This window comes from Pseudorca crassidens, chromosome X, assembly GCF_039906515.1.
Source record: "Pseudorca crassidens isolate mPseCra1 chromosome X, mPseCra1.hap1, whole genome shotgun sequence".
Lineage (NCBI taxonomy): Eukaryota > Metazoa > Chordata > Mammalia > Artiodactyla > Delphinidae > Pseudorca > Pseudorca crassidens.
Window position 1 is genome coordinate 71,861,599 of NC_090317.1, and position 15,075 is coordinate 71,876,673.

Here is a 15,075-nt window from a genome sequence, read left to right on the forward strand (position 1 = left end):
CTGATGGGTGGGGCCGTGTTCCCTCCTTGTTGGTTGTTTGGCTCAGGCAACCCAGCACTGGAGCCTACAGGCTCTTTGGTGGGGCTAATGGTGGACTCTGGGAGGGCTTATGCCAACGAGTACTTCCCAGAACTTCTGCTGCTAGTGTCCTTATCCCCACATTGAGACACAGCCACCCCCACCTCTGCAGGCGTCCCTTGGACACTAGCAGGTAGGACTGGTTCAGTCTCCTATGGGGTCACTGCTCCTTCCCCCTGGGTCCTGATGCACAGACTACTTTGTGTGTGCCCTCCAAGCGTGGAGTCTCTGTTTCCCCCAGTCCTGTTGAAGTACTGCAATCAACTCCCGCTGGCCTTCAAAGTCTGGTTCTCTGGGGATTCCTCCTCCCGTTGCTGGACCCCCACGTTGGGAAGCCTGATGTGGGGCTCAGAACCTTCACTGCAGTGGACAGACTTCTTTTTTAAAAAAATAATTTAATTAATTAATTTATTTTTGGCTGTGTTTTGTCTTTGTTGCTGCGTGTGGGCTTTCTCTAGTTGCAGCGAGCAGGGGCTACTCTTCATTGCCATGCGTGGGTTTCTCAGTGTGGTAGTTTCTCTTGTTGCAGAGCAGGGGCTCTAGGTGCATGGGCTTCAGTAGTTGTGGCTTGCAGGCCCTAGAGTGCAGGCTCAGTAGTGTGGCACACAGGCTCAGCTGCTCCACAGCATGTGGGATCTTCCCGGACCAGTGCTCGAACCCATGTCCCCTGCATTGGCAGGCAGATTCTTAACCACTGTGCCACCAGGGAAGCCCTGCAGTGGGCAGACTTCTGTGGTATAGTTGTTCTCCAGTTTGTGAGTTGCCCACCCAGCAGTTATGTGTTTTGACTTTATCGTGATTGCGCCCCTCTTACTGTCTCATTGCGGCTTCTCCTTTGCCTTTGGATGTGGGATATCTTTTTTGGTGAGTTCCAGTGTCTTTTTGTCGATGATTGTTCAGCAGTTAGTTGTGATTCTGGTGTTCTCACAGGAGGGAGGAGCACACGTCCTTCTACTCCACCATCTTGAACCAATCTCCTCCATTGACATTTAAAGTGGTTTTTTTGTAGGTATGTACTTATTGCTATTTTGTTATTTGTTTTCTGGTTGTTTTTGTAGTTCTTCTCCATTACTTTCTTCTTTCAGTGTCTCTCTTGTGATTTGATGATTTTCTTCAGTGTTAGGTTTGTGTTACTTTCTCTCTAGTTTTGGTATATCTATAGTAGATCTTTGATTTGTGGTTACCATGGAGTTCACTTATGTTGACCTATATCTATTTGATTTAAACCGATAGTCATTTAAGTTCAAACACATTCTGAAAGCTCTACATTTTTTACTCACCTCCCAACATTTTGTGTTTTTGATGTCATATTTCACATCTTCATGTCTATCATTTAACTATTTATTGTAGTTATAGTTGATTTTACAATTTTTGTCTTTTAACCTTTGTACTAGCTTATTTAACTGGTAAATACCCAGCCTTTATGATATAATTGCTTCACCAGTATATTTTCCCCATCCTTTAATTTCTTATTTCCTGTTGTAGCCATTTTTTTTTTTTTTACTTCAAGAAGACTTTTTAAGCCTTCTTGTAAGGTTGGTTTAGTATTGATGAACTCTTTTAATGTTTGCTTTTCTGAGAAGCCTTTATCTCTCCTTCAATTCTGAATGATAACCTTGCTGGGTAAAGTATCCTAGGTTGTAGGGTTTTCCCTCTCATCACTTTAAATATTATCATGCCACTGTCTTCTGACCTGCAAAGTTTATGTACAAAAATTACCTGATAGGCTTAAGGGACTTCCCTTGTATGTGACTCTTGTTTTTCTCTTGCTACCTTCAGAATTCTCTCTTTAACTTTTGCCCTTTTAATTATATGTCTTGATGTGGGTGTGTATGGGTTCATGTTATGTGGGACTCACTGTGCTTCCTCTGTGTTTCTTTCTTCAGATTAGGGAAGTTTTCAGCCATAATTTCATCAAATACATTTTCAACCCCTTTCTCTCTCTCTTCTCCTCTGGGACCCCTATAATGCAAATGTGAGTATGCTTGATGTTGTCCCACAGGTCCCTTAAACTATTCTCATGTAAAAAAAATTTTTTTGCACTTATGACTGAGTGATTTCCATTATTCTACTTTCCAGACTGCTTATGTGTTCTTCTCTGTCACCTAATCTGCTGTTAATTCCCTCTAGTGTATTTGTAATTTCAGTTATTATATTCGGCTCTAACTGGTCCTTTTTATATTTTCTAGTTCTTTGTTAACAATTCTCACTGTGTTCGTGTATTCTTTTCCCCAGTTCAGTTAGCATTCATATTACTACTGCTTTGAACTTTTCATCAATTAAATTATTTATCAGGTTCCTTTGTGTTTTCTTTAGCATTTTTTCTTGTCCTTAATTTGAAACATGTTCCCTGTCTACTCATTTTTTAAAAGCTTTCTCTGTGTCTATGAAATTAGGTGAGACAGTTATGTATCCCAGTCTTGAGGGTGTGTTCTTGGGTGGGACTATCCCTGTTCAGTCTGCATGTGCCCAGTGAGTCCGGAGGGAGAGCTAGATATGAAGTGAACATGGGCTGCATCTTCCCCTAGGGTGTGGTGGCAGTCACTGCCCAGGTGGGAAACAGGTCTGGAGTTGAAGGGGCTAGAGCCAGAACAAGGTGTCAGCTGGTGCTTCTTCTATGCTCCATGGCCCTCACTGCCCTTTCAGGTGTGGGTTTGGGTCCTCAGGGGCTACAGTAAGAGCCCTGAGGAAGTTGGGATTCTCCCGGTTGTGATGGCACTCTCCCCATTGGTCTAGGATATAGCTGGGTCCTGAGGGATTGGGGCCGTATTTCTCTGCCAGTTTCACTTTTTCCTCAGTGTGCACACAGTGGTTAGAGGCTGGAGGGAATGGGCTCTGACACAAAGGGGTTCAAGCCGGAGGGGTTGTTGCCATACAACTGAGCTGGTCCCATACACTACATAGTGTGCACTGGGAAGCGAGTTCCTGTGATGGCTGTCTCCAGCCTGTAGTTAGCTTCACTCTCTCCAGGGTGTCTGCAGGGACACATGACCTGGAATGACTGTCTCTACTGGTCAGAGGCAGGTCCAAGGTCTAAGCTAGCTCTGTTTCCTCGAAGTGCACACACACTCATTGGTAATGGCCTCAGCTCAGTGGGGAGCAGTGCCGGAGCAAGAGGGGCTAGAACGTAAGCCTGGTACAGGCTGGGTGGGGCACTGGGTACATTCTAGTAATCCAGCCAGAGGCCTGGGCAGCAATCAAGCCCACCTTCTCCAGGGAGGGGTTTGAGGGGAAGGATTAAGTCCCACGAACGTTCTTTTCTGACCCTGAGGTCTGTGACTGTCCCATCCCACCTGTGGTCTGTCCACCTGAGCTCATGCCATGGACTCTGGAAGGGAGTCAGGGTGAGAATATGGGGGAAGGGTGGACCCAAGTGCTCCCCATTGTCCAGGTGCAGTCACTCCTTACTTCCCATCCTCACTGCGCCCATCCTGCCCCTGTCCCGGGTAGCTCATGTTGGGTGGCCTCATATATGGGTCCCCTGATTCTAAGATGAGCTACTCTGAGGAGCCACCCTTCCCAATCTCATTCCATCCACACCCACAGTAGTTGTCAGACATCATAGGATCACAGAGTAGGATCGAGAGCCACCTCCAGCGAATCCAACATTTCGAGCATCCCGACAGCCTGTCGTGGGGGTTGGTGACTTCTGCATCATCCCCCTCCTATGTTTTGGGAATTTAAGGACAACCCTTGAACAAAACAGATCCGACCCTTGCTTTTGCTCATTCAATGCCTTACAGAACCTGGACCAGCCTCTACTCCCTTTACTCCCTGAATCACATCTTTCTCCCTCAAGGGAGATTACCCCTGATTACATTTATTCACACACAGGGACACACCGTCACCAACCTTGAATGGCCAATCTACCATCATACCCCCTTTTGTGTAGTAAAACACCGGTCTTTCGGGAAGGGTGTCAGGCACAACCACCCTTGCCTCACTCAAACACAAATCTGTCCCTCTGAGTCTCAGGCTGGTACAGCCCTGGGTCCTGGCTGAGGGAAGGAAGTGCTCCCCAACCTCGAGTGAGGGGGAAATCGAACATGGAGTTCAGACTCAATCTCGTGTGTCCTAAAGAGGCAGTCTGGGAGATTGAGCTGGGACACGGAAATATCATTTCCAGGAAAATGTGTGTCATGGGGCTGGTGGAAGAGTATTTGACGGGGACCATGCAACAACACAGACCTACTAACCACACTCGCCATAGAACCTGACGGGCCAAATTCCACTCAAGGGTGTACAGACGACCCGGCTGGAGGAGGGTGGTCAGCTGGCTAGGGCAGGGAGGATGTGAATGCTTCCAGATTGGAGCTCTGGAAGGGGGTCATGAGTTCCTGCTGATGGGAAGGGTGAATGGCAGAGATGAATGGGAACCGCCAGACCCCAGAGGAGGAGGGGGGTTTGGAGAGAGCTAGAAGAGGGCCTTCGGGGGAAAGGGAGGACGTGCCAATGTGGCCAGGCAGAGCACACACAGGACCCAGACCTGGGACACTCCGCTGGCTTGACTGCAGGGATGGTAGAAGAGGCTGGCCCAGAGTCCCCACCACAGGATGCCACAGATACCGTTCTGGAAAAGGCTCTGACGTGGAGCAGCGCCCCGGCCCGGCCCCCTACCCCGACCCCGACCCCTACCCCTCCAGAGAGAAGGCAGAACACAGAATATGAGGGGTACTTTAATTGGAAACTGCTGTGAAACTGGGGCGGGGCGGGGGCAAAACAAGGGGGAGAGGAAGCCCTAGCTGAGGCAGAACAGGAGGGAACGAGCTTGGCCACAGCTCCAGGGCCCCGAACAGCTGCTCCTCTTGCAGGAAGACGCTGGGCTCAACCTGTGAAACAGCAGAGTCAGGGAAGAGCCTGAAGCCAGGGCCAGCCCCCAGCCCTGCTCAACAGCCAGGACTGTGGGAAGGGGTACGGTGTGTGTAACACTCACTTCAAAGGGTCTGCAACTTGTCAGCCAGGTACTGCATGGCGGCTGCAACAGGGACAGGCATTAGCAGGCGCTCCAGACAGAGGGATACAGAAGCCCGTCCCCCTATCCCCGTGAGGAACCGCCTAGCCCTGATACCTGAAACCCCTCCAGACCCGATGCAAAGAGCTCTGGGCCTGATCACTCCCCACCACCCAAATTGAATGTGGAACCGGTTCCTAAAGGGAAACAAAATGTGCCAGCAGCTCTCATGCTGTGGGCCGTGCCACAACCACTCAGAACTTGTCACACACACAAACAAACAATCCAACAAGAACCTTAGAAGCCACACCAAGCAGCAGTTCAAGGGAAAAATCAACGAGGCATCTCTAAAAGTCCTATCAGAAGGACATTCCCTAGGACTGGTCTGGTTGTCAAAGTGTGCATGCAGTCCAGACAGTACTTTGTTATTTGTACACACGCCCAGTTGTACATGCACAGCCAGCTCCAGGGCCAGGCCTGAGAGGTTCTCCTCCCCACAGGGATGATCGTCCCTGCCAGGCCCACTGCACCTGCAGCCCACCCCCACCCCAGGTGCCCACCCGGGTTCTTCACTAAGACACCGCTCTCCGGCCCTGGTTCCTCATACCAAGTTGCTCCTTAAGTTCGTCTACTTCTCTCTTTAGCTCGAGACACTAGGCCAGCAGACAGAGGAGGAAGAGAAATGATTAGTATACTCTGGCCTCCTCTCTCCTCCACCTTCTCCCCTCCCCTCCACCTTCTCCTCTCCCCCGGGCCCTCCACCCCAAAGCCGGGTGGTCAGACTGGCAAGGGCTCCTCAGTGGAAAGGAGGTGGGCTCCCTCCGTGGGGTACATGATGGGGGCAGGGGAGGGGGAGCCCACACATGTCAGCTGAACTTGGACCCAGATCCCACCCTCGAGTTTGGGCCTGCATTTCCAGGATGCAGAGGAAGCATTACCCAAGGACAGCAGGGCGTTCCCAGTGGCTGCTGCTGCGTTTCCGGTCTTGGGGGATGGTCAAGTGGCCCCTGGTCACCTGAGAGGGAAAGGACACACAATCCAGCTTCCCAGGCTCCCAGTGAGGTGGAAAGGGCCAAGCGGGCTCTAAAGTGAGGTGAGGCAGCACCATCTTCTGCTGGCAACCAGCCGCCCCTGCTCTGCCCAGCAGCCGGAACCTTGTCTCTGGGCCTGCTTCCCCTGTTCCCCGGGGGCAGCCATTTCGCCATTGTGGTCCCCAAACAATGTGGCTCTGGATTCGACCCTCCCAGAGCTGCAGCCACAGCCAGCACGTGGGAGAGCAATGTGGCCGAACAGGACATAACAGAAAAGGCTGTTCCCCTGCAAGTCTACACCCGGAGCAGCTGTTTGCGGCACTGCCACCGATCACCCCGGCCGCACAAACCCCACTCAGAGGATGATGTGGCTCAAGGACAGCCCTCTCAGCACCCCATCTCCTGTGGGAGAAGCTGCCTGGGAGCAAGGCTGTGCCCCCGGCAGAGACAGAGGCAGAGGTTTCTGTCCTCAACCCCTCTTCCCTCCCCTCATATCAAACCCACGATACTCACCTGAGGGGGCAGGCCCCCTGGGCATGACTTCTCCCTGGTTCAGGGCCAAGGGTTCTGAGTTTCCTGGATCTTGGGGGCCTCTGGTGTTGACGTCGCCACTGCTGGCTTTTCTACGATGCATGCGCAGACAAGATGTCCCTGGCCTGTGAGTTAGCAGCTGAAACAAAAATTTCTCACCGATTTGGACTAAGGAACTGTGTGTGTGTGTGTGTGTGTGAGAGAGAGAGAGAGAGAGAGAGACAGAGAGAGAGACAGAGAGAGAGAGTTGTGTGATTCGGGCCAGGGTGAGGCAGGGAATTGGGAAAGGAATTGAAAGGCTGATCTCATTAGCACTTTCTCCCTCAGTCAGCCCCAGGCCAGCAGGCAGAGCTGATCTAGGCACAACAGTGGGACACTGAGAAAGCCCAGGCCCCCTGCAAGGAAGGTCTGGGGAACAGCTAGGAAGGATTCAGGAAGCTGGTGAGTCTAAATACTGAGGCTTTCCGGGGAAGCTTTTAAGGGATCCCCCGACCCAATTCAGCTACCAGCCCTCCCTTCCATCCCAGCCCAAGTCTCTCAGAGGAGGCTGGAAAGAGGCCAAGGGTGGAGAACCGGGCCCAGGACACCCGAAGTGCTACCTTAATGTTTGTCCCTAGGAAAAGGAGCCCGATCTGGCATCGTAATGACCCAGTGACCGAGGGGCACCCAATGCTGACCTCTGAGGGGTGGACAGAGGCAGCATGGATGAAGACGTGTGCCCTGGGTGCTGTGGGGGGGGGGGAAGAGTGGGGAGAGAGGAGGAGCATGGCCTACTCACTTGGCCCTTTGGGGCTGGGTCTCTATTTGGGTCCTTATCTTCTCCCGCCACCGCCTCAGACTCCCTTGCCCACCTGACCACGGATTTCTTCCCAGCGCCACTGTGCTTGGACTGTTTGGTTCCCGAAAGGACCAAGGTATAACTCTTGGGTCTCCCAGGCAGCGGAATACCAGAGATTGGGGGGAAGGTGGCCGGTTCCACGGGAGTTGCCGAGATTCGCTGCCCCCGGGAACGGAAGGTTCCCCCCAGGGCAAGTTTGGATGCTTCCCCGACGGATTTCTTCTCCTGGGCTCCGTTCTTCCTAGGAGTGACCCGCGGCAGGCCACCTGCAGCAGCAGCAGAAACAGAAGCAGCAGCAGCAGCAGCAGCAGCTCCCGGGTAGCTGGGCTTGCTGCCCCCCTTGCCCCACAGCACGCTCTGCATTTTCTTAGGGGAAGAGATGCCCTGCTCTCCCACGCCCTGCCTTTCCACAACCGAAGAGAGTCCTCGCGGAGCCGAGGACAGGGAAGAGCCTGTCACGTGACGGTAATTCTCCCTGACTTGGAACTTCGAGTGTCTGGGAGTGTCCCCGGGATCCTCGGGTCTGCTGGGCTTGGCCTGGCCTCCTCCTCTGCGGTAAGTGCTCACCGTCATCAGCTGTGTCTCACTGAATTCATCTGAGGACTCGGAGTCGGACAGCAGCCAGGCCAGGCCTTCCGCGGAGCGCCGCTGGCGATCCGCAGCCACGTTCAACCTACGCTTAGTGCCTCTCTTAGGGTTCCCCAAGGCCCGGCCCGCTTCAGGCCCACCGAGGTGGAGAGGGCCGGCTGGAGCCGTCGGCGCCTCCCCACAGCTCTGGCCGGGCGCTCCTCGACCGCCGGGACCCGCCTCGAGGCGCAGTGTCCACACGGTGGACTCTTTGAAGGTGGTGGAGCTCTCCGGGGACGGGTACCTGCGGACGCCCAGCACGTCCTGGTCGGTCAGCTGCTGCAGGTTGGCCTCCTTGGCCGCCTCAGACTCGTCGATCAGGTCCAGGAGGTCCCTCGTGTGCTCCTCTGGGGAGCCAGGTCGGCCTTCGCGGCCCCACAGCACCGGCCCTCGCGCTTCCAGCATCTCCCGCTCAGACTGGAAGCCCTCGGGGTCCGGGTATCTGCGGACGCCCAGCACATCCTGGTCGGTCAGCTGCTGCAGGTTGGCCTCCTTGGCCGCCTCAGACTCGTCGATCAGGTCTAGGAGGTCCCTCGTGTGCTCATCTGGGGAGCCAGGTCCGCCTTCGCGGCCCCACAGCACAGGCCCTCGCGCTTCCAGCATCTCCCGCTTCGACTGGAAGCCCTCGGGGTCCGGGAAGCCGCCTCCGCCCTTGCCGCTCCGCGGCTCCCCAGGCTCGGGGCCTGGGTCGGGCCCCGGCGGGACTGCGGGGCCGGCTATGCGGACGCCGGCCCGCTCCCTGACCTTTGGGCGGACACGCCTTCCCCACACATACACCTCATCCGGGGAGCTCATGTCGCGACCCGGGCGGCCCCGGAACCGGGGCGACGGTCGATGGCCCGAGTCGCGGTCGCGGTCACGGCGGGCTAGGCGGCCGGCGCTCAGAAGGGAGCGTCAACCACCTCACGCACCGCACGAGCTCGCCTCAAAAGAAAGGACGCGCCACTTTCAGCGCGCCTCTCACGCCCGCGCCGCAGCCTCCTCATTGGTCCGGCCCCCGCCAACCAGCGGGCGCCTTGTTCGCCCGCCCCCGTCGAGACCTAACCAATGGGGCCGAGGGCCTCTGGTTTGCTCGCAAGCCCGTGGGCGGTCTGGGCAGTTGGCTGGTGAAGGAGATGGTGGGAGTGCCTCCCTCTGTCAAGCCTCTGGGCCCGCCTCCTCCTGTCCCGCCTCCCCTTTCTGGTTAGAGTCACAGCTCTGAGCCTCCGTTTCCCATCTATACAGGGGGTCGAGGGCGTCGGGGAGTGAGGGCGCCGGGCTCCAGGGGTGGTGAGGATGAAACGTCAAGATGGAGGCGCTGGATGCCTAGCACGCGCCGAAAGCATTTGCCAGCCTCCCTTGCACCGCAAGCCTTAAGACCCAACAGGAGAATGGGCACAGGAGTCCCGCAGTCAGTGATCAGGGGTCGGCCAGAGAGCAAAGGGATCGTATTTTCGTTCTGTAAGGTCTCTGTCTCAACTGCTCCATCAAATGTGGCTCAGCAGACGTTCCTGGCAGGCGGGTGTGGCGGATAGACTTGGGGTTGGCCTCGCTCCATCAGCCCTTCCCCCTCTCTGAGGCAAATTCAAAGAAGAGGAAATCGCAGTGGCCAGTTACACCCCAAAAGGTGCTCCCCACCGCTGATCCTGGAGATGTGAACTAAAACCACGAATCGGGTTTCACACACTAGGTTGACAACCTTCAAAGAGCTTAACCATTCCGAGGGTGGGAGAGGTTAGGAGCGAACCCCTGTGGCGGTGGTGCAAGAGACGCATTTGGGAGGTAATTTGGCAGAATCCATTGAAAGCAACTTAGTGCCGGCACGGACTCTGTGCCTGGCACTCTTCTAAGCGCTGGGCATAAATAATAATGCATCCGCGTGACACGCCTTTAACTATAGTACCAACTATTACTGGCCTCTTCCCGGTGAGGAAACAGGCACTGAGAGGTTCGGCCACTGGCCCAAGGTCATTCGGCTCGTGGATTTCAGCGGCAGGATTGAAACCAATCTATCTGACTCCAAAGTCCTTGCTTTTAGCCCAAGATCTGTAAAAGGAAGGAAGAAGGAATCTATTTCCTCTATGCTCCTGCAAGTCCGCTGCCTGGTACTTCTTCCGGAGACACGCTGGTACCTGTAGTGTACAAGAACACATGCACAAGGGTGTTGGTGATGGGAAAAACTGGGAACGCTCCAAATTCCCGTCAGTAAGGAAACGGATGAATGCAACGTGGCTTAGCATCCAGTAGCATAAAGCGTGGCAGTCCAACGGAATGCATCAGGCCATTCTCACAGCTTTCGAAAGCATCCGCCTGACTTCCAACTGCAAGTTGCAGAACGATGGCTTTGGATTCACGTTTGTAAGTTAAATCACTTGCGTGCGTGGGCACACGCACACACACCAGTCAATCCTATGTAATATATGAGAATTCATTTAAGTATATGTACAAGTATGTTTTAAAGTTTTGAAGGACGCACAACCAAGGCCTACCAGTTGTGATGGCGGTGGGTGCGGATAGCCAGGTGTCTCTCAATTTTTCTTGGAGCTGTCACTTCTCAGCTCCCCTGAGCTGAGCAGTACTGATGTCTGGGGAGTGGTGCCTCCCTTGGTTTCTATACGGCCCATGGGTGTTAGAATTTCCCATGTCTGCCACCCCACTCCTACTCTGACACCGCTCCATTCCTCCCATACCTTCCTTCTGCTCCTTCCCGTTCTTACTCCTCTGTCTTCAGTCACCTCTCTCTCCTGCATCCTGCTCTGGCTGACCTCCTGGAGAGTCCTGGGGTGTCTGAACCCCTCTTGCCTGTGGAACTCAAAGGCCCAGTTTTCTGGGTCTGCACCTGAGAAGCTGGCCGTGCTGGAGAAGTTTCAGAGCAGGGGAGATTGGGTGCACTGTAAATCTGCAATCCTCCTCCTCGAGCCTGCCCCCGATGGTGCCTGCCCGTTTGTGGATACCGCCCTCTTCCACTTCTCCCAGTGACTTTTTAAGTCGTGGTGTGCTATTTCAAATATGTTAAAATGGATAAGGAAGGATATAGCAAAATCTCCTGCATCCACCAGCACCCTAGGAAACATTACCAGTGGATTCAGTGGAAGCCTCCGTCTTCCCTCTCACCATTTCCATTCCCTTCCTCCCTCCCCCAGAGAGAGACTCCCAGAACTTCTTCTCACCTTCTCCACTCTCTTCGTCCGTGTGGCTCTCCTACCTCCTCTTCCCCTGCATCCCATACGTCTCCAACGATGTCTACTAATCTCTGCTTTAGCCCCCTATGCTCACCAGGATCCAATACTGCTTTTGACTTACTCTCTTGGCCTGGGGTGGGAGCCAGTGTCAGAGGTTCCTCTTGGCTTTCCCCACCGGGATAGCTCTTACCCCACAGAGCAGTGACCCAATGTGGAAGTCATTGCTCCAACTGCCAAGTGCATCACTTATCATTATCAGCTTGGGGAGTGGAGAAATGACTGCTATTTTGGTCCAGGGACCCATTCAGCTCACTGTGAACCGGTCTCTATTCCCAACTCCTTTTAATGTCAGGGCCTCATAAGCCCCATTCTAATGGGGCCCCATCATGACACTTTGGGCCTCCTGGATCAATGTCAGCTCAGATCCTGTGTCCAGTAGTAGTAGAAGTGTCTGGGTCTTTTTCTAGCCTCCGGGTACAGTCACCTGAGAACCGGCAGTCATTCTCTTTAGGGACGGTCATAACCCACTGCCTTGTTTCTGGATCCTTCCTCCTCAGGACTCATCCACCTCTTCAGTGGGGCCAGTCTCTGAATTGGCTGAGGACCAGGAACTGAGCAGGAGACTGTGGCTTTTTAGCGGGATGATGGCCCTCCTTCTCTTGCATTCTTGCCTTTTGCTGGCTGTCGTTGCCCCTAGGGAGCCATGCTGTCTGAGCCATCTTCTCAGCTTTCTGCCGGTCAAGCAGGCACTCTTGACTGCCCCTCTGACCTTGCTGGTCGTTACTGGAAATGTGGTCTGCTGGCATCTCTTGGTTAAGAGCTGCCCTCTGCCCTCTATTATGTCAGAATTCGTTGGCTCCCATGGGTGGTAATGAGCCCAGGTCGGGACCACTTTTCTTCCATCATTGGCATTGGCCTCCAGAGGGGAGCAACCACCAAACTTCTAGTGATGCTGGGGCCCCTCTCACCAGAACACTCCTGATGGCTTTGGTGAGTGATGTGTCCTCTCAGCCCTACAGTGGGACATAACCATGAGGCCATGTGACTGGCCTCACCTTTTCTGTCCGTTCTAGCATGTCTGCATCACTCAACCTTATTGTTCCTTCCTCTGCCATCTGCCAATCCAAGGCAGGCATTTCCACTTCTCTCCTTATGGGCCATCACTTTCTCAAAGTTTCAAAGGGCCAGTCTGGCAGTGAATTTCCTCCATCTCCTGGAGTCCTTGCCCGTGTGTTAAATCCCATGGCATGAGAAAGCGCCTCCGCTCAGCAAAACTTGCTCTTCCACTCTTATATTCCTGTCCACTTGATCCAGCACCCTCAAAATCCAATCCCAGGGATATTGCCCTGCTCCTGCCAGTACAGGCTTGTTATTTCTTGGTGTATAATTTCTTTTTCCCCTTATCAGGCTCGGCATATCCCAGTGAGTTTATGGAGAAGAGATGAGGGTTTCCCTGGGAGAGGCGTCTGTCACTTTGTGGGGGAGCAGACTCTGTAGCATCTACCAGCACAGGGCATGTGTTAGCTCTTGCTAGGGAAGGAAGGGCCACCCTGCAAGCTTTGAGGCCTCAGGACGTTTGGATCTGATAAGCCAACGTTTGGGGACATCCATGCCAATATACCCGGCCTACATTTCAGAGTCTGAAGTTTTTCCAAAAAGGGCCCTGACCTTCCCATAACAGGCCTGTGTTTGTCAAGGATGTATACATCTCTGGAGTTCTGCACTTACTGTTATCGCATAATCTGTGAGCTACTCAGCTGTCTCTGCAGGAGGCAAGGGCATTTTGTAAGCCACCAAGAAAACCCCATGAATCTTACACTTGGCCCTTAACTGTTTGGTAATGTCCCTTAGTTTCTCATTATGTCTTTGCAGGGCGCCAGTATAACAGTGATGAACAGCCGCCTCTGCCCTCCCTATAGACATAGTGCCCTCCCTACCATTCAAAGGCCTGAATCATCTCACAGGCCACAAGTAAGACCCTCCACTGGGATATTTTTCAAGGTACGTATGGATAAAACCTTAAGGAATCAGGAGGTAACCTTGTGCTAGAGATTATCCATGCCCCACATAACACTCAAAATGGTATGCTCTTTGTCATTTGGGCAGTGAGTGAGCTGGTCCATAAACCCCATCTTATAGCTAACTTCTCAGACCACTCCTGGTACCACTTTTGTTAGTTTGGGTCCTCCAAAAATACGGACACCAAGGCATGATTGGACATGAACGAACATGATGGGAGAATGGCATGTGAAGGATAAAGGAGAAGGAGCAGGAATGAGTCTTCTTCTTCAGGGTGCGATGCGGGTCTGACGTCTGTAAGAGAGACGCGGGGGAAAGGAGGGTCAGATAAGAAGAATCTCAGATGCAGTTTCGTTCTAACAGTAAACTTTAGTTCCGTTTAGTTTAGTTTGTTCAGGCTCATGTGGAGTCCCCACCCTACAGCTGCCATTTAGAGGAGTCCCTGTCCTGAAGCAGTATGCCCCTGCCATGCTCAGTCACTGGCTGGGAGCTACCCAGAGGATGTGGGATCTTGGCACAAACAATGGTGGTGCCAGAGAAGTGGCAGCTGGCACTTGCCAATCTACTATGTTCCCTGCAGTGGATCGGAGGGGCATGTTTCTATGGCCACCACAAGGAAGCAGAAGTCATTTCCGTTTTGAGTGACTTTGTGGTGGGGAGCATAAGGACACAGGAAGTAAAGAAAGATTGGGAGGGAAATGATGGGATTTTGGATACATTAAGGTTGTGTTTCTTATAGGACATGCAGGTGGAATTAGCCAGAATGCACTTAGAAATTTGGTTCTGGAACACCAGTGAGGGGTCAAAGCTAGAGAGAGATACAGACTTGGGAGCCATTCATTCCCTCAGTAAACTTTTATAGCAGTGTTTTTTCAAACGTCACCATAACCTTAGAAGTTCCTTGCATGGAAGCTCCAATTCCTTTCCCTTCACCCTCCTCAGAAGTAACCTCTATCCTTTGTCTTCAGCGTTCCCTTCCTTTTCTTTAGTTATTCTCTACATAGGTTCATATTCCTAACAACGTTGGTTTTGCTGCATCCTTTGGTCTTTATGTAAATGGAATCATTTGTGTTGTTTCTGACTTCTCCCGTGTGATACTGTGTAACTGAGATTCATCCCTGTTGTCGCATGTGGCAGGCACTTGTTCATTTTCATTGCTGTACACTGTTCCACCAAATGAATATACAGTAGACTCTCATTATCATGATAGTTATTTGCAGTCTATAAAGTTGCCATGAACACTGAATTAGGCAATCCTGAAACATTGCTCCTAAGGGAAATATAATTTCAAGTTCCTACCATCCGCTGGTCACAACATTTTCATCGACTGATCGCTGCGTAATCATGTTTCATGTGTTTCTGTTTAAAGGCACTCTATTTAATACAAATATTATTGATTCATTAACACTGACCTCACAGCCAACAGCATTATAAATCATGCCTGAGCAAGGTTTATGTAACACACATATTTTCTTGAGTGCACGTCATAGTCATTTTGCACTCAAGGACACTAGACAGTACTTCAGCACTAAGCTTGGAGGCCATCTTTAATTATGAAATCACCAACAAAGAAGCACAAAAATGCAAACTATGTGGCACCAAATAAATCATGAAAAGGACACTTGCTTGCAGTATGAGACTGAAACCAGAAGGCAGGGCGTCACCTTGTTTGACCTCAGTTGGGAACATATTCCACCAACTCAAAATTTTCACAGCTCTCTCGAACGAGGAGGAAAGCACTCTGGTACTGATTTGTGGTTAAAAATGAATTTTAGCAAATAGGGGAATTTGCAAGTATGGAATCTACAAATAACAAGAATCAACTGTATCTCAACCTAT

General features: G+C 52.4%; 1 protein-coding gene across 1 annotated transcript; it reads right to left on the reverse strand.

The window, feature by feature from the left end:
• Positions 1–4,950: 4,950 nt before the first annotated feature.
• On the reverse strand, positions 4,951–9,042 carry LOC137216653 (uncharacterized protein CXorf49 homolog). The gene is made up of 6 exons (XM_067722715.1): positions 9,021–9,042; positions 7,370–8,922; positions 6,574–6,730; positions 5,968–6,044; positions 5,637–5,682; positions 4,951–5,053 (listed from the first exon to the last, which is right to left on the reverse strand). The coding sequence occupies exons 1-6, from the start codon at positions 9,040–9,042 to the stop codon at positions 5,013–5,015; spliced, it is 1,896 nt and encodes a 631-aa protein (XP_067578816.1). The 3' UTR covers positions 4,951–5,012.
• Positions 9,043–15,075: the final 6,033 nt, after the last annotated feature.